Source organism: Oryzias melastigma, linkage group LG1 (genome assembly GCF_002922805.2).
Source record: "Oryzias melastigma strain HK-1 linkage group LG1, ASM292280v2, whole genome shotgun sequence".
Taxonomy (NCBI): Eukaryota; Metazoa; Chordata; class Actinopteri; order Beloniformes; family Adrianichthyidae; genus Oryzias; species Oryzias melastigma.
The window spans coordinates 8,538,384-8,560,649 of NC_050512.1; the positions used below are offsets into that span (position 1 = coordinate 8,538,384).

Consider the following 22,266-nt stretch of genomic DNA (forward strand, 5'->3'; position numbering starts at 1 on the left):
ATTTTTTAACAAGGGGGGCAAACACTTTTTCACACAGGGCTATGTGGGTTTAGATTTTTTTTTCTCACTAAATAATACAAACATTCATTTAAAAACTGCATTTTGTGTTTACTTGTGTTATATTTGACTAATATTAAAATGTGTTTGATGATCAGAAACATTTTGTGTGACAAACATGCAAAAGAATAAAAAGTCAGGAAGGGGGCAAATAGTTTTTCACACCACTGTATGTACACACAGAGCACCACAGTATACATACTTTTTTTTATTGGACTAACAGTTTATTTTTGCCTGATTTCTGAAAAATGCCACACACCTCAAAATGTATACCAACTGATATTTTTGCATCCATTCTACCAAGCAAATCAAGCTTCAAGAAGCTTTGTGGTGGAGTGATTTTACTGATGGATGAATGGCTTTAAAGGCTTTAATAGCTCAGAAAACCTAATGTGTCCATCACTAGTATTCAGCTATTGAAATGCATAAATCAAATAGAAAGAATTAAGATGCACCTGCTGTTTTGTTCTCATTAGCATACCCACCACACCTCTCAGTAGTTATGAACCACACAATAATAGGTGTGTTTGAGATCATGCAGGCAGACCCGGCGCTGCGCAGATCGGCTGGATTGCGTGCATGTTGGTTAGTTTCTGTCACTGACGTCAAATGTGCGCCATCATGAACTATCGTGAGAAAGGGGCGAGTTCAAGGCCAGAAAATTGGTACTGCGCTGGCTTCAAGCCGCCTTCAGGACTACAAAACAATGCATCGTTGGAAACGGTGTCCTAAAAGTTCTTGTAGATCAACCTGAAATAACTAGCGCTAAATGAAGGAATTTTGTGTTTTTTTTACTCTTTCTGGAAGGTAGTAATTCCCTGATGAAAATATAAACAGTATTTCAAATAATCTGTGGTTATATCTGTTATTAACTTTAATTTCTATTTTATCTGTTTATTTGGGACAGTGCTTATGAAATGAAGCCCGCGGCTATTTTTTTTTTTATCTGCTTTACTCTGAAAGATGTTAAAATAATATAAAAGACATAACAGCAAAGATCATACTGGAGTGGCATATTAAAATTCAACCGAATGTTGAGGACAACCCCCAACTTCTTGTTCTCGTACAGTCTCGTCGTTCGCCCTCATCTCAGGCGCCTTTCCCCACCCCCTCCTGCAGCAGCTTAGTCTCGCCGACGATGCAGGCGAGGCGCTGGGGATCTCAAACACACCTAATAATACAGCACACACCCACTCACATGACTATCCAGCTAACAGTCTGACTTGCTGATAAGAGTATTCCCAAATTACAGCCAATAACAAATACCTGACTTACATCTGGCAGGTTTCTCACACCAGACCAGAGGAGATCAGTTTCAGGCTCCAGCAGACCATGGAGGTGGGCGTTCTTCAGCCAGCAGCAGTGTCTGTCTATGAATATTATGAGCGTAAGTACAAGCTGCATCTGCTCTCATCAGGGTAAAGATAAGTACAGTTTAAAGTGAAGATGAAAATCAATGGTATTAATATAATTTTTTCTCTCTCCAGAAACACCTTGTGTTAAGTTTTACCATCCAGAGAGGGAGGCAGGACAGCTGATGCAGCTCTGCCAAGACAATGTGTGCACATGTGCAGAAGGTAACTAAGTTACATTTGTATGTCAAAGGACTTCCACTGATGACTCCAGGCAAGAATGAGAGAAACCAATAAGCATTAAACAAAAGCATATTTCTCATCACTCAGCTCTCTTAGAACACAAAGGCCCTGCTATATAGGAAAAAAAAAACTGTACACATAATATGGTGTTAATATTTATTCACCTTATCCATGTCCTCCATCCATCCATTTTCTTGACTGCTTCTTCCCTTTCGGGGTTGCGGGGGTGCCGGAGCCTATCCCAGCTACTGAAGGGCGAAGGCGGGGTACACCCTGGACAGGTGGCCAGTCTGTCTCAGGGCCTCAATCACACACACATTCACTCTCACATTCACACCTAGGGACAATTTAGAGTCACCGCATGTTTTTGGACGGTGGGAGGAAGCCGGAGTCCCCGGTGAAAACCCACGCATGCACGGGGAGAACATGCAAACTCCACACAGAAAGGTCCCAGCCGGGATTTGAACCGGGGCCTTCTCGCTGTGAGGCAAGAGCGCTAACCACTGCGCCACCGTGCAGCCCTATCCATGTCCTAACTCAAATAAAAGTTCTGTTTGTGATTTGCATAACTTGACTTGGTATTTTTTCTACATTAAAAGCCCTTCCTGGCAGAATCCTCTCAACAGATAGATTCTATTTCTTTATTGTCTGTTCAAATGAACAGACATATGTCTTTTAATATGGCAATAAAAGCAATTTTCTTGATGAAAAAAACATTATGAATAAATAAAATGGTTGCACAAGACATTCATCCAGACAAGTCAACTGTTTTCAGTTGCAGTAAAATTTCCATTGACATTAGCTTCTTTTGCCACACTGTGTTCATGCGGTTTACTTGTTTTCAGAGAACTGCAGCATGCAGAAGAAGGGTCAAATCAACAATGATGAGCGAACAACTAAAATCTGTGAGAGCACAGAGACCAGTAAAATTGAGTATGGTAAGAGCTGCTCTACATTTAGAACCGTTTGAGTGTACATCTTCCCTGTGCACATAAATGACTGTCTACTTACAGCATACAAAGTTCTGGTGGAAGATGTTGAGCATCAATCGTCTATTGACATCTATGCCATGCGGGTGCAGGATTCCATCAAAGAAGGTTGGTGATCATCTTCAGGTGTTTCCTTTGTGACACCAACAAGGCTTTTTTCAGAGCAGTTATACTGATTAAGACTCTCCTAGTTCAGTTAGAGTTGACCCATTGGGATAACACTAATGGAATTGAATATCATTGTATGGGTGGGTTTACCCAGGCATTCACGATACTTTCTCACAATACCACACACCCATTTCTGTTCAACAAGTTTGAACACTTGTCCTCCAATGAATTCAACTCGCCACCAAGTGGTGATCAGTCTATCGCTGCTCTGCTCTCTAAGCCCAGATGACTCTGGTCAGGACACCCCTCACACTACAGTTGTGCTCATAAGTGTACATACCCTGGAATGGGCTATTTTTCAGAGAATATGAACGATAACGCAAACACTTTTTTTCCCACTTATGGTTTGCCATTTATTGCCAAAAAACAATATTACAGTTTTCCCCCAGTAGTGCAGTGGTTGACCTCTGATCAGAATGTGTTGAATTGTCCCTGTGCAAGACAATGAATCCCTCAATAGTAATATTTCCGTGAACTCTGAAATTTCGCAAATTGGAATGTCTATAATAAATTCTCCTAATGGAAACACCACAATTTCGAAAAAAGGTTTTTGCGCTTAGAGGAGGTGGTATTTGGGATGTATTGAAATATACATTTTTCGCAAAACTGTAATGGAAACACTTTTTTCAAGATAAATGCGCTTCTCTGTATGAAGTGTCTGATCTGAGCGCTGCACAGCCGACGCACCGACAGATCCCACAGCATCACAGCTCTTTAGAAACTGCGGGTCATACGGATTCACGCAGCAGCTCCTCCTTTCCTCATCGCTTCATCTGCAGACGCACTTTTGCAGCTTGGAGCCTGAAGTCTCATGAGTGCGAGCGCAGAGACAGAAACTTGAATGGATATTGTCGTGTTTTCAAACAGTAAAAAAGGGTCCAGATGCTTTCCTGTTAGATTGCTTTTTCTTTTAACCGCTGAACAGGCTTCTCCCTCTTCTGAGTCGAGCTGCGCTGCACGCGCCCCAGACAGAGCTGTGACGTCACCCACATGTCCCTTTTAGTGAATCAAAAAAAAAAAATTCTTGTTCTCGTTCATCACTGTGTTTTTAATGACTTATCGCGTGAGTTGGTTTGTGCTTTATTGCAAAATTAGGATTTAATGGAAACTGTGTCATTTCGAAACTGTGCTTTTGTGCAAATGTGTAATGGAAACGCAGCTATTGCCTCTGTTGGAATGTTTTGCTGCAGAGCGGCCATCAGTGTGTGAATATCTGTGTGAATGGGTAAATGGGACTGTGACTGTAAAGTGCTTTGGGCCTTTAAAGAAGGTAGAAAAGTGCTATACAAGTATACACCATTTACCATTTTTACCATTATTTCTTTTTTTTTTTTTATTTCTTCCCTCGCCTGAGATCTATACGTTCTCTGAAAGCTCAAATCCCATGAGTTGTGAACACCTGATTAACAAGGATCTCCATGAAAAAGAAAAGAGGAGACAGCCTCTGAGTTGTTTAAAAACCAGCATTGATCTTGCATTTCAGACAATTGCCTAAAAACTCTAAACACACTCTCCTATTGTCACTGCGTCAGATTGACTTTGAGTGTTTTTAAAGTCAACCGAAGACGTTTTTTTTTTTAGTAAAGCTTGTAGCTGATATTTTACATTTATTTTACCTTCCCCAGCCTTTCAGTTGCTGTCTGCCATTAACATTTTATCTTTTTCCTGTATTTATGTCATATGTATTGTTTTTATGGATTTGCATTATATTTTAGTTTTTGTGAAGCACTTTGTGAGTTGCTCACTGTGAAAAGTGCTATATAACTAAAGACTTACTTAGTGCCTATTAGCATTCTAATGAGTGGCTGGATGGCTCAGTGGGCTAAGTGTATGGCTGACCTGGGTTTGATCCCTGGGGTATCCACTGATCCCCACCCAGATTAGTCAAGACCCTTGACGCTGCTGCCTAACTGGGTCCCTGTGCCCCTCAAGTACAGGGTTGTGTCAGGAAGGGCATCCGGCGTAAAAACTCTGCCAAATCACTGATGTGAAACAGTGGGTGCTGTTATGCTGTGGCGATAAGCCGAAAGGTGAAGAAGTGCTGACTGGCATTCTAAGTTCCTTTTACATCTTTTTATATCCCTTTCCTGTTTTGTATGATTTTTGACCTAGAAAAGACTTTTTCCAGGGAATGTAAACTCATGACAGCAGCTATATATTCTGAGAGACACACGCTAAATTTTCAATGGTATTTGCATATAATTCTAATTTAAAGCTTATTTAGTTTTTAAGTTGCCCTCACTCACACTTTTTTACATTATTTGTGATTACAGGAAGTACGGATGTTAACCCCATGGAAAAACTGCGACCATTCCTCAGTTATCCCCATTGCAGAAAGGCTTTGAATCTGGTGAAAGGCAAAACGTATCTGATCATGGGATCATCCAGAGACATCCACAGAGATGAAAAACAGCAAACGTAAGTCTGGTTTATGCATATCGGTGACTACTAGTATCCCCAAACAACTCATATGACTTGGACCCACATGTGGTGATCACTTAATGTATTACTGAGATTTAATCACTTATTCACTTTCTCTTTTCTATCAGATATCAGTACGTCCTTGGAGAGAGAACTTGGATTGAGTATTGGCCAACAGCTGAGGAATGTCAAGTGGATGAACACAGAGACACATGTCTGGGCTTAGATGAGATGCTGGAACAGTACAGGGTGTTTGCATGTCAAGCATAAAAAGAGAGAAGACTTCCTTTGTGTGTGTTTTTTCTCTTAAACAGTGTTTGCAGAATAAAATGTACCAACCTAATCACACCTGTTTGGGATTTTCCTTTTATTTCACACACAAAAATAAAATAAAAATGTAAAAAAATCATGTCGAGCACCAAAATAATGAACCCTGCAAATTTTTAAGAGACTGCAATTGTCACAAACAGCAGTCGGATGGTTCTACAAGCAGCACGTTTATTTGCACAGACAGAATGACAGGAGTCAAACGCAGCTAAAAGTCAGCAAGAGTAAAGCAGGGTCAGGAAGGTAGAGTTCAGGGGCTGGCATAACAACAGGCAGGCTAGAGTAGCAGCAGTAGTTTAAGCGTAGGTCAGGGCAGGGTGCAAATAAATAGTCAAATGATAGTTAGGATCAGGAACACAAAAAGACAGGTCAGGAGATAATGCTCAGTGTCTCTCCAATTTTGCACTGAGCAAGGCTCAGTGCGTTGATTAAGACTCATGTGGGTGATGGTCAATGAGAGTCAGGTGAGCAGCATCTGGAGTCTGTGCGCTGGGGTGCCCTGGAGATGTAGTGTGTCAATAATCCGGAGATGGTTGCCGCCGTGACACGACTCCTGACAGCAGGTCTGTCAGTTGTTCAAGTTTATTGATTTAAAACTAAAGAAATTTACCATAATTTAAGATAACTGTTAAGACTAAAACAATAAAAGTCGATTTTTCATTGGAGTAGGAGTCAGAGTAATGCTAGAGTAATAAATCCATTTTGATGATGTGTGTGGATGTGTGTGAACTTCATTCATATAATCACCACTGTCTACCTAAGAAACACGCTCACCAAACTAGTGTAAACAAGAAATCAGTTGCAGTGAAATAATCAATGATAGCACCTACTTTTCGGGACCTAATTATTCTCTAGAGAATAATCACAAAAATATAGCATGTAAGAAGACAAAACTAAAACAAGTTAGTATACAAGAAAAACAAAAGAGACCAAATTATTGCAAAGTCCTGGTTCTTCAGCTATCTACAGAAGTCAAACATTGGTGAGAGGTCAGTATAAATAATTCATCTTGATCTTTATGCGTAGCTGACGAACACGTCCTTGTTAATCAGCAGTTGTTTGTACGACCCTACTAGTAATCCAAAAGTTACGAGGTGCAGAGTCATCCACAAGAATGACAATATATCCACATGCAAAGTTCTGTCTGGCACATCTCCACTTCTACCCTTGGCTTTGTCATTGTTAAAGGACATCTTCTGATGATAGCTTCAGCTTTACACAGGACTTTATGGAGGTACTCTTCATTGGTACGGTGTGTTCTTAAGGTGGAGTTTAGAACTTTGCATACAGGTTTGATCAACTTTTCCCACATACCACCATGACGTGAGGCTAAAGGTGGATTGAAACGCCACATAATTCCCCTTTGCAACAATGCACCATTAATCTGAGCCTGATTCCATTTTCCAATGGCTCCTCTCAGCTCCAACAAAGTTTGTACCTTTGTCAAAATGCTACTCCAGCACTTGACCACATCTTGCAATGAACCTCCTTAGAACATTAATAAGAGTCTGTATTCAAAGAAGACATGGAGCTGTGGATCGTTGCTTAGGTGGCGATCTGATTTGATTCACAAATCAAGCTCAACAATACACGAATCGAACCACAATTCGTACTTTTTAAAATGATGCTTGTTGCTGTGTATGTCTTTTTATTGGATGAATGAAAATTGAAATTATTTGTATTAAAATCACCTCCATTTATACATTTATTGATAACAGGAGATCAGAATCAACAAAAATGATAAAAACACAAATATTTAAATAGAAAGATATAATGTTTTTCATTTTAAACAAGTTTTTTTTTCATCAACCTTCTGGTTAAGTTCAGCAGTAATAGCACCCAGATACTCGTTACAGCCCTAGAAGACAACACTTCTAAATTTCTTACATACTCAGACACAGTTCCTCTTCCTCATTTGACCTCAAAATGACTAAAGTAATCCACTCTAACTCATGAAAATAGGGGTTCATCATGGGACATCATGGGACGGTGCTGAAAGGAAGATCTGCCATACGTTTTTGCCCTGGTTTGGCATGGACTCTATGACAGACCACACATTTCTACAGGATTCTTCTAATCAAACTACTGGCACCTATAATCCAAAATCTTTGCTGTAACTCAGAGAGAACGTGATTGCAATAATTTGTACAGAGCGCACAACAAGACTAGAGATATAAAGATCTTTAGATAGAATAACAAGATGTTTTACCTTATTCTTTATTAAGACCATATTAAGTCTGCCTCTAACTTCTAAAATACCACCCTGTAGAACAGGATCAAGCTCAACCAATGAACTGGATGCTCTCACGCTGTCTCCTTTCTACAAGCTTGTGATTTCATCTACAAACCTCATTTTTGACCAAATAAAATTATTGCAAACTAGGTTTTGTTGAACTCATCAGCAGAAAGAAGATCCTTAACTAAGATCTTACTAGTTTTCATCTTCTCTTGTAGCCTTTTATAAACTTAAGAGGTTCTGTCAGCTGATTTCTTATTTGTTTGAGATCCAAACGCAAACCTTTGAACCTTAGAAGCTAACCATCCAACCTTTTTAATTTTATCTATGACAGGAAATGATGGATAAAGTGCTCAGCTGCATTAATCTACTGATTTACTTAGATTAAGTTCGCTGTAACATTTGTTTTAACCTCAGGATCTTCCATGGAATCTTCAGAAAGAGCAATGTTCATCGGCCGTTTGATTTATGGCTCTACATGAAAGGAGTTGTACTTGGACTCAGGCGTACAGGCATTGTGCAACTGGTGAACGGTGATAAACAGATGGTGCTACAGTGGAGGGGTGCAGGGCAGAGGGTAGTGCTTTAGGATCTCCTTTAGGCCGTCCAAGAAGAATGAGGAAATGACAGGTGGCAATGGTGCTGGAGCAAGACTCATGGATCTCAGAGACAGGTTCCCAGGTCAGTTTAAAGGTTCTCATGAAGGGTCGTAGCTCCATTGAAGGGTGGAGACAATCGGACACAGACTGTAAACAGGTGTCGCTCATCACCTGATTAGCTCCCCCACAGACTGTGTGGATGAGGGAGGAGTGCAGCCATGACACTACAAGAAACTCAGGACCTGAAACCTCGGCCTCACGTCTCATTAGACCTTTACCCGTTACTCCTCTAGAGCAGGGGTCACCAAGCCTGGTCCTCGAGGGCTACTGCCCCGCTTGTTTTGCCGCTAACCCTGCTTTAGTAGAAGCTGGATGGAATCAGCCCAGTTTCTGATTGACTGAACTCACCTGGTCCAGGTGAGCAGCAATTATTGAAGCAGGGTTAGCTTTAACCCTTCAATGTCTTTTACACATAGATCTTCTACAGCACGACTGGTTCATAGATACAAGCATTTTGGAATTTGCTTATCATACCAACATATTATTTCTTATCACTGTGTGGGATTAGATTGGGGAAAAGTCTTAAAAATCAATACAATGTTTGGACATCAAATCATTTACAGTAAAAATTAAAGACAAGCTGTTGTCAAAATATAAGACGAATGAACAAATATCATGGTTTAAACATTTTTTGATTGTGACATGGTAATTGTGGAAAACAATTTATAGGATTTACATGTAAAAAGAGTGAAAACTGAAAGTTACTGGAATATTGTGGATGATGTAAATTACTGGATTAAGTGATAGGTTTAAACAAGCATTTGCCAATAAACATGTATTTATTGAATTCAGTTTGTGACTTCTTTTATAAAAGGTAATTGTGTTGATTCTTATATATGTGTATATATAATGTTTTACATGTTTGAAATAAATCAAATCAAACTTTGCATTTTGTTTTCTATTTTACACTAAATTACATATTTGGTCCATTAAAATTTTACTCATTTTCATATGTCACCTAAGCATTGTTAATTTTTTAGATAACTTATTGTAGATAATTTGATAGAATGTCTGTGTTTTTACCCTTACAGGACACCATAAAAGTGAAATCACCTCCTAGGGAGAGTGGCTGTACAGTGGCTGCATTTTATTCATTAAAGCCGGTGTTTAAGTTTCATCCGTTCTGATTATTGACTCAAACAAAACATATCAAGATTTGGAAGAAATCTACACTCCTCAAGTAACATGGCGGTTAAAGCTTATATTCTCGTACTTTCAAGTTAATTATTTTGCAAATGTCGATTCCTAAATCAATGTTTTTACTAAAAAAAAACTTCAAATCTTTAAGCGAGTTCAACAAACTTCTTTAACATTTAAGTAAATCCTCTCAACAATTTAGGCAAAGAACTTCAGCTTTTATTAGCATTTAGCTTTAGCATCTTCAACAAGCACATTCAGTTTACATTCTCACTTGTATTATTGTAGGTAATCAAATTGTTTTCTAGTTTGTAATAGTTTCAGTTTTCTTCCTTAGGAGCCACGGGGAATAGATTGATGATATTGGACTTTCTTACCATCTGGTATTCCCTCTCAATCAACCAGAGGCTTCTATTGTCCAAAAAGTAGTTATCTCTGCATATAGATCAGCCTTTTTCGTAGAGTTCTTCCAGAATTATATACTTTATTTCGATTTAAATGTAATACAACTTCACTGGAAATGAGCTAAAAAAAAAAGAGTAAAAAAAGGAAAAATATTCTTTAGCTGTTGGCGTGTTTATCTTCTGTAAATGACTATAAACAATTCAAGACATGATGACAAAACATACATCCCTGACGTCCAAACATGAGGCTTATAGAGATGAAGAACAATACATCTCATTTAGCAGTAATACACAAACCAAACATACAACTTGAGTTTATGAAGCAAAATCTCAACAATTCCACATTGGATCAGGAAGTTTTTCTTCATATATGTTTCTAAGTATCATCTGAATCCATGATTTTTGTGACTCATTCCTTGAAAAATATCACCAAAGAGAACAACCAGACCAACAAGTCTCTTGCTGATGAACATGATGGTGTTTCAGATGTAGGTGTTAGAAGTTGTAGGTGCTGGTCCGCTCACTGCTGTTGCTGATAGCCAAACGCTCCAGAGCTAGTTTGGTGAGACAGAGAGAGCCAGAGGTTACACATTTTTGCTTAAACGCGAAGTGTTTCTGCAATTTTCTTCCTAAGTCAAAACACCATGAAACTCCAGCAAAAGTGGGGTCATCTGGACCGCTGAACTGGTTTTTATCTTCACTGGTGTCTGTGGCAGAAATGAAATCTTGTCCACCTTTGTCATGGGAGGATCACACATCAAAATAAGGGTGGGGTCATCAGGACCCCATAATAGTGCACAAGGGTTTAAAAAAAAAGAAAAAAAAAGACAGGACCTTTGTGATGTAGATACAAAGGTAATTTCCTTAATAAGTGGACATTATTTGAGGCCCTCGGGACAAAAAGTTTTGAAGTTTAATATTATTATTGTTATTTTTAATATTGATGTAGGCCCACATACAGTGAAGCTCCGGCGTTTCCCCCCTAAATTTGGCACAGACAGAGTGATGATGACTAATGGGTCCATTTTGCTATGAAATTCGGTCAAAAAATGCAGACAACACCACCGGATGAACATTTCAGGATTTGTTGAAATGATGATATATAATCTCCATATCAAAATTCTTCTTTGCTTTCATGCAGATCCATTTACCTTTCTGCCGTTGCTCAATAATCCAGATTTAAACCAATTTTTCCAACTCATCACTTGCTTTTTTCACCAGGAAATAGTCTGCTCCCTCTCTCCTACCGTCTTCCTAATATCCCCCGTCTGCTTGCACCATTCTAGGATGCGTTTAGGGTTAATCTCGCACATTGTGTAGATTCTCACCAGGCCATATGAACCCACGTGACCCCACGAAGCTTGACGCTAAACCGAATGAGTGTTTCTTGGCCAGCTGCACAAACTCACAACACAGAGAGTAGGTTCTGCCGTGCGCGAGCTGGAGGGGGGCAGGGGGGTGTACTCCCGAAGCCACCTGATCACTGTTGGCTCGAGTTACTATCAATGTTTGTGTTAGCCTGGGGCGGAGCAGACTCTTCCTGAAAGGGGCTGTCTCACGTTGTGACATCAGCATGTGAGGACACACCCGTTTTCGTGGGTATGGGAGGGGCTGCTGTTGAGAGCGCAGTTTTTTAGAGGATTACCCAGAAAAGTATAATACACTTAAAAGCTCAAAAAGGCGATTTTTTATGGTATGACCCCTTTAAGGAGAGAAGAAGAAAGTCCAGATAAGGGATGTCCCAATCCAATCACGTAGTTTCAGACTCGATCAAAATCGGATGTTTTACTATTTACTTTATTCTTATTATGATCAGAGCTTTATAGTATAAGCTTATTTTTGCAGATAAATACTCTACTAGAAGTCTGCATATCATGAACAGATCACATGTTATTGCGGTAAAGCGCAGAAGATTAAAACATTTATTTGACCTGGAGGCGCACAAAAACAATTTGGTAAAGTCAGCATAGTATTCACAGACTTAGACTTCTGGGCTCAATACATATTTCAATAAAAGTGTTAAACTGACAGTAAGTGTCTATATTTGTTTGACTTATTGCAAACAACAACTTCAAAGGTATTTTAAAAGAAAAAAGATTGAGTTTTTTTTCCCTCTGGGAAAAGGCGATTTAACCCTTTAAGACCCGAGCGCTGGTTTATTATGCCTTTTTTTATTTCTCTTTGATAGAGTCCCTACGCAGAATTAACTACTGTGGTAATCCATCCATCCATCTTCCTGACCGCTTCGTCCCTTTCGGGGTCGCGGGGGTGCCGGAGCCTATCCCGGCTACTGATGGGCGAAGGCGGGGTACACCCTGGACAGGTCGCCAGTCTGTCTCAGGGCCTCAATCACACACATTCACTCACACAGTCACACCTAGGGACAATTTAGAGTCACCAATTAACCTATGAAGCATGTTTTTGGACGGTGGGAGGAAGCCGGAGTCCCCGGTGAAAACCCACGCATGCACGGGGAGAATATGCAAACTCCACACAGAAAGGTCCCAGCCGGGAGTCGAACCGGGGCCTTCTCGCTGTGAGGCGAGAGCGCTAACCACTGCGCCACAGTGCAGCCCTACTGTGGTAATAAAACCCAAAATGTGATGTTCATGAATGTCGACAGCAGGTCTTGAGAGATTAAAATAAAGAATTTCACATTCACTCAAAAACAACCAAAATTAATAAATCCTTGCATTGATATGAGCTACTCATGAACATTCATTATCATATTCATTTTACAACACATTTTTCAAATAATTATTTAATTAAATTTTAGAATTTTTAATGTTTATATGAATCAAATATGATTAAAAAAATGTACATTTGTTTGCAAGATCCTCAAACTACAGTCTCCAAACTTTCTCTCATGACTAATTATCTATTTTTACTATATACTACTTTTACATGATTGTTGAAGCTATTTCACAAAAGTACTCTCTTTAATTGTTACACGATAAAGCAAGGTTTTTTTAATTAAAAATCAAAGACAACCTATTAAAATTGTTTAATTTTTCTAATGTGTAACAAAAATATTGGATCAGGAGTTGATATTGGCAGATACTCAAAATCAAATTACTTGGAATCAGATTGGGGCCAAAAAAAAGACTCGATTGAGACATCCCTAGTCCAGATACGACTGATTCAGCTTCAAGACAGCGTCATCGACATATTCAGAAACAAAAACTCCTTTCTATTCACATTGTTTCTTCAAACTAAAAGGCGATTTACCTTGGAAGGACAATCTGTTCTCTTCATCGTTTTTAACTGTTGTTTTCCCTCGATGGTAAGACACTGATTGGAGGCAAACACAAGAATAACATTAGAACAAATAAAAATGAACTTGAGAAATATAAACTGATGTGGAACTTAGGAACACAGGCAATGACTTATTCAAGAAAATAGCACTGGTAAGTTAAAAAAATATTTCTTAAAGAAAGAATAAAAAAAAAACAATCTCTTAATAAATCTTAACCTTCTAAAACAGGAGTGTCAAACTCAATCACACAAGTGGCCAAAATCCAAATCCCACCTTATGTCGTGAGCCAAACAAGATACATATTTATTGAACACTAAAACCACATTTTTAAAAATGTAAAAAATTATTTTTATGAACTAGTTATATAGCATTACCTGTGATAATACTAGTGTGAATGCTGTAAGCTGAATTTTGCCGAAGAAGATGCTAGTGCTGATAGTTGAAGATTTTGAAATTGATAGCTGAAAATGCGGAAGCTGATAGCCAGCTAAAATATTAGCTAAATGACAAACTAGCCTAAAAAACATTTAAATCAAAAGTAGGTTAGCCAAAACAGCTAGCATGATACTGAAAAAAATAGCTAAACTTCAAAAAACGGGGAAAAAAGCCTAAATTAGCCAAAACAGCTAGTGCGTAAAAAGTAGCCTATCCAAAATAGCCTAAAAAATCGTAATAAATGCAAAAATTGTCCAAAAAGCTAGAATAATGTCAATTTATAAAACTTTAAAAATGTAACTTTGAGTTGTTGTTGTTTTGGAAATATTGCAGAAGTAAAAACTGAGAGCTAACGCTCACCACTGTGGCTTTGTGTAGGTCCAATCCAGCGATGCTCCCTCCTTTCTGATACTTTAAAGCAAAGAAGTTCATGTTATCAGTAAAACATAATTCACTTTATGAAGTAAAGGAAAAGCAAAAACATCTGATATGCTTTAATAGTGTCTCTATTTTGTTAGGATTTGTTGATTTTGTTGGATCTAAGTTCTATAGAGCCACAAAAAAAATAAAATAAAAACAGCAAAAGAGTCACAGATTCATACAAAAACAATAATTGATTCAAGCAGTTTTAATGCGTTTATCAGAAGATGTAAAAAATAATGTAAAATTAAGACTTTTATCTAACTTCTATTTATTCAAAAATAGAATTTCTTTAACCTTAGAAAATTGTTCAGATTCTTTAAATGTTTTAGAAAAGAAAAGTTCAGCTTTGGATTCTTTTGAATTTTATTACATTTTAGTTGATTTTTAAAGTGCAGGTGCTTACAAAGGGCATCAATTTAAGCTTTTTTAAACTAAAATATGTGATAATTCATTTGTGATCATTGTAGTCCAATTCATAAAGATAAAATTGCATATGTCAGTAAAAGAATTATGAAATTTTAATTAGTTTTAATGGGTAATCAGTAAAGAAATGCTCATTACATTTTCAATAAAGTCTCATTTTACAGACACACTGTTGGCTAACAGCTCGTCCAAACATATTTTCTTTTAGCCAAGCTAGCGCTCTGTTTAAAAACCGGATCTCATATTGAAACAAGCTTTAACGGTCAGTGCAAACTTTTAGTTCCTTATCCCGTATATGAGACATGTGGTCAATAATAATGTCATAAACAGTCTTAGGAAAGAAATTTAAAGTAACTTTTAATAATGTGTTATGTGGAAATTATCGTTTTGCACTTACTAATACATATACTGCGGATTCTTCTATTTTGACCCTCTTTTTCATCTTTTAGACTCATGATACTCACGCCTTCTCTGGAGAGCCTTCACTGTGGGTTTGGTGAAGTGAACCAGCAGCATGACGAGCAGTGCACAGCTTAGCAGAGCCGTTACCACCTTGTAGACGTGCAGATCTGAATTCTCATCTGAAGGCACCACAGCTGAAACATACACAAACATAATATGCTTTAAACTTGGCCATCAACTGGAGACCCTCCCTGCTACAAAGTGGCATTTACTATTGTGTTCACTCAAATATTTGTCAAATATTTATTTATTTCACCACACCTACCTCACCTTACCTTTAATGTAAAATGTTAAAAAGATATAAGAATTAAAACCATAAATAAATTAACTCAAAAGTTCTACTAATTTTGTGTGGTGTTGTGACCCCTCCTTGACTGATGAAGCCTCTGTTACAGCTTGGTGGAGGGGAGGAGGAGTGGCATTCTGTGTTGTCGCTGCTTCTTTAAAACTTGAAAAAGCTGCAAAACAAGCCCTCAGGGACAGCTTTAAAGGGTAGCCAAACAGGGAAGTTGGAGGCTGACTCCACCCACAGCTGAAGTTTGAATATCCACTCAGAGGGGCGGGGCTTGGGGGCAGCACTGCTATCCTTACTGGAGCTGCAGATCATGACATCAGACTTCTGAAACTTACATTTTATTTTAGTTTATCAAAAATTCACCCAACAGACAGCAGCTTCAAAGCCCCATTTACAGAGGTCAACAGTCCAAAAAAAGTTGATTTAGGGTTTGGTTACCCTTTGAGGTCAAAAAAGGAAGAAAATTGAGGAAAAAAACTGACTGAAAGCAGAGGTTTGTCTGTTTTATTTACATTCAATTGCTTGGGAAAAAATTGAAGTGGTTATTATTTCATCCTTGACAATTAAAATAAATAAATATTTCAGGCAGCTGCGGTGTTCCTTTTTTGTCGGGCCTTGGTATTCATGTGTGTGCGTTCATGCGTGGAGGGCGCTGCCCAGAATCACTAGTCCTCGGCCTTCTTCCTGTGACTATTGTACAGTCTTAGAATGTTGGGTATGGGATGGATTTACATTTGGCTTTGGTTTGGGTTGGATTGCATGGCCTTCTTGATACAAACGCCTACTTTAATCTCTTTAATCTAACATGCGCCCAAAATCATTAGCTGGAAGTCCCTGTTTTAAGCTTTCAACCATTTTTCCCTTTGACATACCGTTATTCCTTATGGTGGTGCCCCTTCATGGATGTATGTATACAACATAAAATATTCTTCTTGAAGTTACTTCAAAAAGCTTTACACATTGAGACCATATTAACAACACATAAGAAAATCCACCTTTCTTTAAAAAATCCTACAGAAAGAATACATTAAACCCAGGGATCAAGACTGGTTACATTCAAGCAGTCTCAATGATATACTACAATTTTTATATTTGAATAAACTGAATTTAGTAGACTAAGAAAACAGACTTAGTATCATCTGAATGTAAGGAAATAGAGAGTAAAATAGCGAATAGATGACAGAAATTTACAGGTTAAGTTTGAAAGTTTAACATTTAGTTTAATATGTTAGAAAATGAGGATGTGTTTTTATGCAGATGTGCCACATTCAACCCGTCTGATCTCAAGTGTGCTGCACCAGGAACATAATAGCAAAATAACCAAAAGTCAGCTTTTTTCTGTAATTTTGTTTTAGTTATTTTCTCAGTTGGGAAAAAAATGCATCTTACTGTATCCTACCCAGACGCGGAACGTGCTAACAAAAGAAATACTAGTTATTCCATGATCTGTTGCCATGGCGGTTTTTCTTTTGCTTATCTCCTCCTAGTGGCGAAATTGTGTATTGCGGTCATTTCTTTAGGTAACCATAACTCGCCACAGGAATGGGCTAAAAGTTTGCCACTTTTTTTTTCAACATTCTTATATTATTTTCTCTTCATGACTGGGCCGGATTAAACCATTTGGAGGGACAGTTGACGCCCCTGCTGTAAATGATCACAATTATGCTAGCTTAACGCTTTGACACCTGCGCTTAAGCTCCATTGTTGACATTCTATCGACTACCGTTAACTCTTCAACAATTTACGCAAATAACCTGTTTTCCATCGGATTCTGAAGCAGAGAAAAGAAGCTTTGTCCTGATATAGTAATTAACACAATCAATGTAAATTAGCTGAATTTGTTACAGAGAAGTGTGGCTTTGTGCTGTGTAACATAAAGTGTTGCATAATATTGCAAAGAATTTGTGTTAGAATCAGCCAATTGTGTAAATGGTTAAAAAGTTACGGTAGGTCAAAGAGTGTGTGCTATTTAGATGTCACTGGCAACAACTCCAGTGTTAAAGGGTTAATATGTGGCTTCTGGTGTCTTTAAACAAGATCAACAACAACCAAACCAAATAAGCAGACCTACCTTCACATGTGACCCCCAGAGCCGAGCAGTTTCTTGTCCTGGTTAGTTGTTTCCCATTCACACTGTAACAATCCGCGTTACTGGATATATTCTTCCAGTTCATTTTGTCTTGGCAGCCAGTCTTTTTCTGACACACATCCTCCAAAATCCCTTGTATTTTTGCGTCAGAGTCCGAACTAAGAGGCAAAGAGGTGTAATTCAAAAACGGATTTTCAGTCACATAGATGGTGGCTTCACATATTCCAGTCCAGTGAACTGCAAGCAGGACCAGGACAGGGGCAGGAGACTCCTGTGGAGACGTAGACTGCTGAGGAGAAGCAGGAGTTGGGGAAGTGTTCTTGGTAGGGTGCTGGGTCGGCATAGAGATATTCTTCTCAAGGGTTTGTTCTGAAAGAAACAACAACATTGAAAGGATGATAAAAGAGATGACGTTCTAAAGACAAAATAATAATTTCTTTTTATTATTATTATTATTATCCTTTAACAAAAGAATTTCAAGAATCAAGGGTGCCTGGGAACTTTAACATGTTACATTTATTTTGTGTGAGCCATGCTCTTCACTGTAATCTGCACATCTTTATAAATGAATCCCCTGAACTTCCTGATGTTCAGGAATTGGTTGTTTGCTTTGAATAACTATAGAAATCTCTAGTTTTTGTCTTAACCACATGTTGATAACCACTATACTTCCAAATCCCTGATAAAACACCATGTAAACAAAAATGAAAAGTAAATAATCTTTGCTTTTTTTAAAGCAGCAGTAATCTTAATTTTACAAGAGTTGGTGCAATTAAACACTGAATTCCAGCATCTACCACACAAAAAGGCAAAAAAACAGGCACGAACATCACAAAACTACAACTGCAACGTCAAGACCTCCTGTCTCTAAAGCTCTACTGTGCCACCGCAAGTTGATGTGGAAATGGGAAACAGGGAATTAAAATAGAAATGTTCACAAAATAATCCCAAAACCAAGTAGTACTATGTAGTCTAAGCCTGTCATCCTAATGGCAGGTTAATTTGAACACGATAGATAGAAAATCAAAAAGAAAAGTCAAGAAATTGACTGTGAAGAATTTATGTACATTCATTTGTATTTCACTGGGAGAAATAAGTATTTGATTAAGAGTTGTGGTTCACACACATCAGCACTGCAAAGCGGAGTGTGTGCGAAATCCACTTCTCCTCCAGTCACACCAGACACATATTTTTCTTGACGGTCGACAGGTGCTTCTGCTCAGCTGTGATTTTTTAGAACTTCAACAATTTATTTGACATTGTCCATCTTGACTTGTTGCCAACTGCTCTCTATCTTTCTAACTCGTTTATTGTGTTTTAGACTCCCAAAACCAAACCCCCGCTCCATAGTCGTAGTCGCTCCGTAGTCCGTAGTCACTACGTTGAACTGTGTGTCTCTCAGTATCTGACCGTTATTTGTGTGTTTACAGTATTTTCATCTCTACAAAATATGATCACATTTGCAAATCCTATTTTATTGTAAAAATTGGTTCTATTTTGATAATTTTCTCGTAGGTTTTCGAATATCTTCCTGTTAGGATTGACGCGGATCGCTCACGGCTTGTGCAAAAAATAGACCAGACACCACGTGCACGGCATGAACCAGCCGCAGAAGACCGCGGCGCTTTGGATCTGGTGTGAACTACACCATAGCTTAACAAGGGCGCCAAAATGAGGTGGCCTCTGTTCCGCGATGCTTCTGCGTGCAGTTTGAACCCGGCGTTAGACTCTCCTAATCAACCTGTCACCTGAGCTGAAGACACCTGTTTGAACTCATCACCTGTAGCTGGATGTCAGCTCCGACGAGGAAGTTGATGCCACACATACATGTTAAAAAGTAAAAAAAAAACATGATTTTCATTGGAGGGAGACTTAAAGGAGAAGATTGTAGACCTGAACAAGACAGCAATGAACTACAAAACTGTCAGCAACAAACTGGGGGTTAAGGCAACAGCTGTTGGTGCAATTGTAATACAAGAATATGACCATCATTCCACCTATAGGCCTGTAGCTCGAAGCAAGACCTCACCTGGTGGGGTTTCCATGATCACGAGAGCACTAAGATATAGGCCTAAAGGAGTTAGTTGATGATCTCAAAGCAGCTGGAACTACAGTCACCAAGAAAACCACCGGAAATAGTTTATGCTGCAATGGTTTAACATCTTGCAGTGCTTGCAAAGAACCCCTTACAGGCCCACCTGAAGTTCACCAGTGAAAATCTTCATGATTTAGTGATTGGAAAAAGGTGCTGGAGTCAGATCACATGGAGCTCTTTGGCATCATCTCAACCCGTCATGTTTGGAGGAAGAGAAATGCTGCCTATGACCCCAAGAACACCATCCCCACTGTCAAGCATGGAAGTGGAAGCATTATGATTCGTGGTGTTTTTGAACAGTGCTACTTCACTTTGCCAATGGGAGGATGGGCAGAGTCTTGTACCATCAAGTCTTGAGTGAGAACCTCTTTACCCCGACCAGGAGGCTTAAAATAGGTCACGGATGGGTCTTCCAACAGGATTATGACCCAAAACATACAACCAAGGACTGGCTGTAAAGGAAGCATTTGAAGGTCATGGAACGGCCCAACCAGTCTCCAGACTTCAATCCTACAGAAAACCTATGGAGAGAGCTGAAGCTCAGAGTTGCTAAGCAACAACCACCAAATCTTAATGATTTAGAAGTCGTTTGTTAAGAGGAGTGGACCAAAATTCCTCCTTAAATGTGCAGAAACCTGATCATCAATTATGTTTGCTAATAAGGATTTTCCCACAAAGTACAAAGTCTTTCCACTAAGAGGGTTCAAATACTTCCCTCAATGAAATGCAAAAGTTTAAAGTCTATTTCTTGATTTTCTTTTTTTTTCTCTCTCTCTGTTCGAATGAACCTACCATCAAGATGACATACTGTGACTTTATTTTAAGGTGGGCAAACCTACAAAAGAGGCAAGGAATCAAAATCCTATTTGCTTCACAATGCGTGCATGCACATATCCATCTAGATCTAGACGGATCAAATCTGGGCATACTGGGCAAAACTAAAGTGACTGATAAAACTGAGCTGCAAAAATAAACTCAATTCCACTTTGTTCATGTAATCTTTGAATGGATGTGTTCTCCAGTCCACATTTACAACCATCAGAAAACTGTCCTGCACAAAATCACTGTCATTTGTTGGTGAATTTTAAATAAAGTAGCATTCAAATAATTAAATTCATAGCTTCAATGTGTTACGCCCTCCCTAAAAAGCAATCTGATGCGTAAGAGACAATAAAAGCCTTGCTTCTGACAGTCTGCTCTGCAGCGGAAGGGTTTGGAGTTGTTAGAAAAAAAGTACTTCCATCTTCTGCATTAGGAGTGACAAAGATTCTGTCTCTAAAATTCAGTGGAGGCGGGACTTAGCGAATGGAGGCAGGTGAGCCCCACCTTGATAGGAGTCTGACAGATTGGATTCACAGTTTGAATTTTGGGTCAACAATAGTGTGACATGAGAATGCACTACACCAAGGTGGCGCTGTTTTGTAATTTCTTCTGGAGTTTGACACAAAAAAGTACTTTAGTAAAATAAAAACAGATTTTAAGTTACTTAAAATGGAAATAAAAATAATTAACTAATTTTAATGTCCTTTTTATATTGAATTATCATTTGCTCAATGTGTTTTAGGACCAAATTCCACATGAAATTGTAAAACATCATTTGAATTATGGTGCCAATAAAGGATTTTACTTTTATTTAAAACTTTAACGTGAAAGATTAAATTGAATTGTTTTCACATTGAATTCTAATTTGCAGCATGCATTGATTATTAAAATGTCAAAAGTAAAATTCAAATTGCAGGATCAAATTACAAATAGAATTGTGATTTGAGAATGTCTGTTGGAATAATGGATGAAAACAACGTCCATCTATTTACTCATGACTATTTGATGAACACGGTAGTCATTTTTTCTGTTGCTCTCACTGAAGTGTTTTATTCTATAGACAAAGTTACATTTAAAAAAACAGAAAAGTCTGTAACTTTGCAAGTGGATAAACGCTAGACAAAATAGTCTGACCCACATGTGTCAAAGTCACGACCTGCGGGCCGGATCCGGCCCTCCAGATCATTTTATTTTATCGTCATTAATGGCGCGATCTTATCTTGCTGTTATTTCTAACTTGTATAATTTTGGCAAAATATTTTTTCACGTAGAGTTTAATATTGAAAGTTATTTATGGTTTAAGTTGATTGATTCTGGAATAACATTCCTGGCAGTTTTAATTCACAGTAACGTTAAAAAGTTATGTTTTTAAAGTTTTAAACAGTTTGTTTTAGTGTGTTCAATGAATTTTCATTTGTTCGACCTAAGGTGTGTTTTGGATTTTGGCCCCCTGTTCTATTGAGTTTGCCCCCCTGATCTAAGAGGTGTAAACCTCACCCTCCAGCCAGCAGAGATAAAAGGACTAGAGGGAGCTGTAACGTTAATTTTAGTGATGGTGAACCACTGTGTACAGCCACAGATACTGGGCCAGAGTGACAACAACCCATTATTTAGGACTATTTCCAACATATCAGAGAAATCCAGCAACTTTTCTTGGTTGAGAAAATATCTCCTGTGTTCAAAAGCGAAAAGGAAAAGTTATAGACTCACCAGCAACCATCAGTGTAAAAGCTAAGAGGACCATCGCTCTAAAGTCAGCCACAATCATGGTAGGTTCTGGAAGAAAATAAAAGGAGGGGGGAAAAAGTTTAAGAAACAACACAAATCAGAACAAAACAGCAACGCTGGCGGCAGGAAAAGTAACGAGAAAGGAAGTGATGCAGAGGTGGAAGGCTCCTTCACCCCCTCTCTGAGCAGCGAATCACTTCATCCCCAGCTGCTGCTGCAAAACTGCACATTTCCTCCCTTCAAAG

General features: G+C 38.5%; 2 protein-coding genes across 5 annotated transcripts in view; one reads left to right on the forward strand and one right to left on the reverse strand.

The window, feature by feature from the left end:
- LOC112137453 (complement C3) overlaps positions 1-5,576 on the forward strand; it is an 86,892-nt gene extending 81,316 nt beyond the window's left edge. For all 4 annotated transcript variants that reach the window (XM_036211624.1, XM_036211628.1, XM_036211630.1 and 1 more), the window contains exons 38-43: positions 1,342-1,444; positions 1,545-1,634; positions 2,498-2,590; positions 2,666-2,749; positions 5,083-5,227; positions 5,359-5,576. In XM_036211624.1, the coding sequence (XP_036067517.1) occupies positions 1,342-1,444; positions 1,545-1,634; positions 2,498-2,590; positions 2,666-2,749; positions 5,083-5,227; positions 5,359-5,500 (657 nt within the window). In that variant the 3' untranslated portion in view covers positions 5,501-5,576. The remainder of the gene's footprint in view (positions 1-1,341; positions 1,445-1,544; positions 1,635-2,497; positions 2,591-2,665; positions 2,750-5,082; positions 5,228-5,358) is intronic.
- Positions 5,577-9,734: 4,158 nt separating this feature from the next.
- LOC112137534 lies at positions 9,735-22,234 on the reverse strand. Its single transcript, XM_024259889.2, has 6 exons — positions 22,004-22,234; positions 17,359-17,745; positions 14,995-15,126; positions 14,045-14,095; positions 13,222-13,284; positions 9,735-10,547 (listed from the first exon to the last, which is right to left on the reverse strand). The coding sequence occupies exons 1-6, from the start codon at positions 22,059-22,061 to the stop codon at positions 10,489-10,491; spliced, it is 750 nt and encodes a 249-aa protein (XP_024115657.1). The 5' UTR covers positions 22,062-22,234; the 3' UTR covers positions 9,735-10,488.
- Between the last annotated feature and the right edge of the window lie 32 nt (positions 22,235-22,266).

Coding starts and splice junctions, on each gene's coding strand:
- LOC112137534 (XM_024259889.2), bottom strand. CDS start 22,061: ATGATTGTGGCTGACTTTAGAGCGATGGTCCTCTTAGCTTTTACACTG. Junction 17,746..22,003: donor TTTTACACTGATGGTTGCTG/GTGAGTCTATAA, acceptor TGTTTCTTTCAG/AACAAACCCTTGAGAAGAAT. Junction 13,285..14,044: donor ACCTACACAAAGCCACAGTG/GTGAGCGTTAGC, acceptor GCCTCCAATCAG/TGTCTTACCATCGAGGGAAA.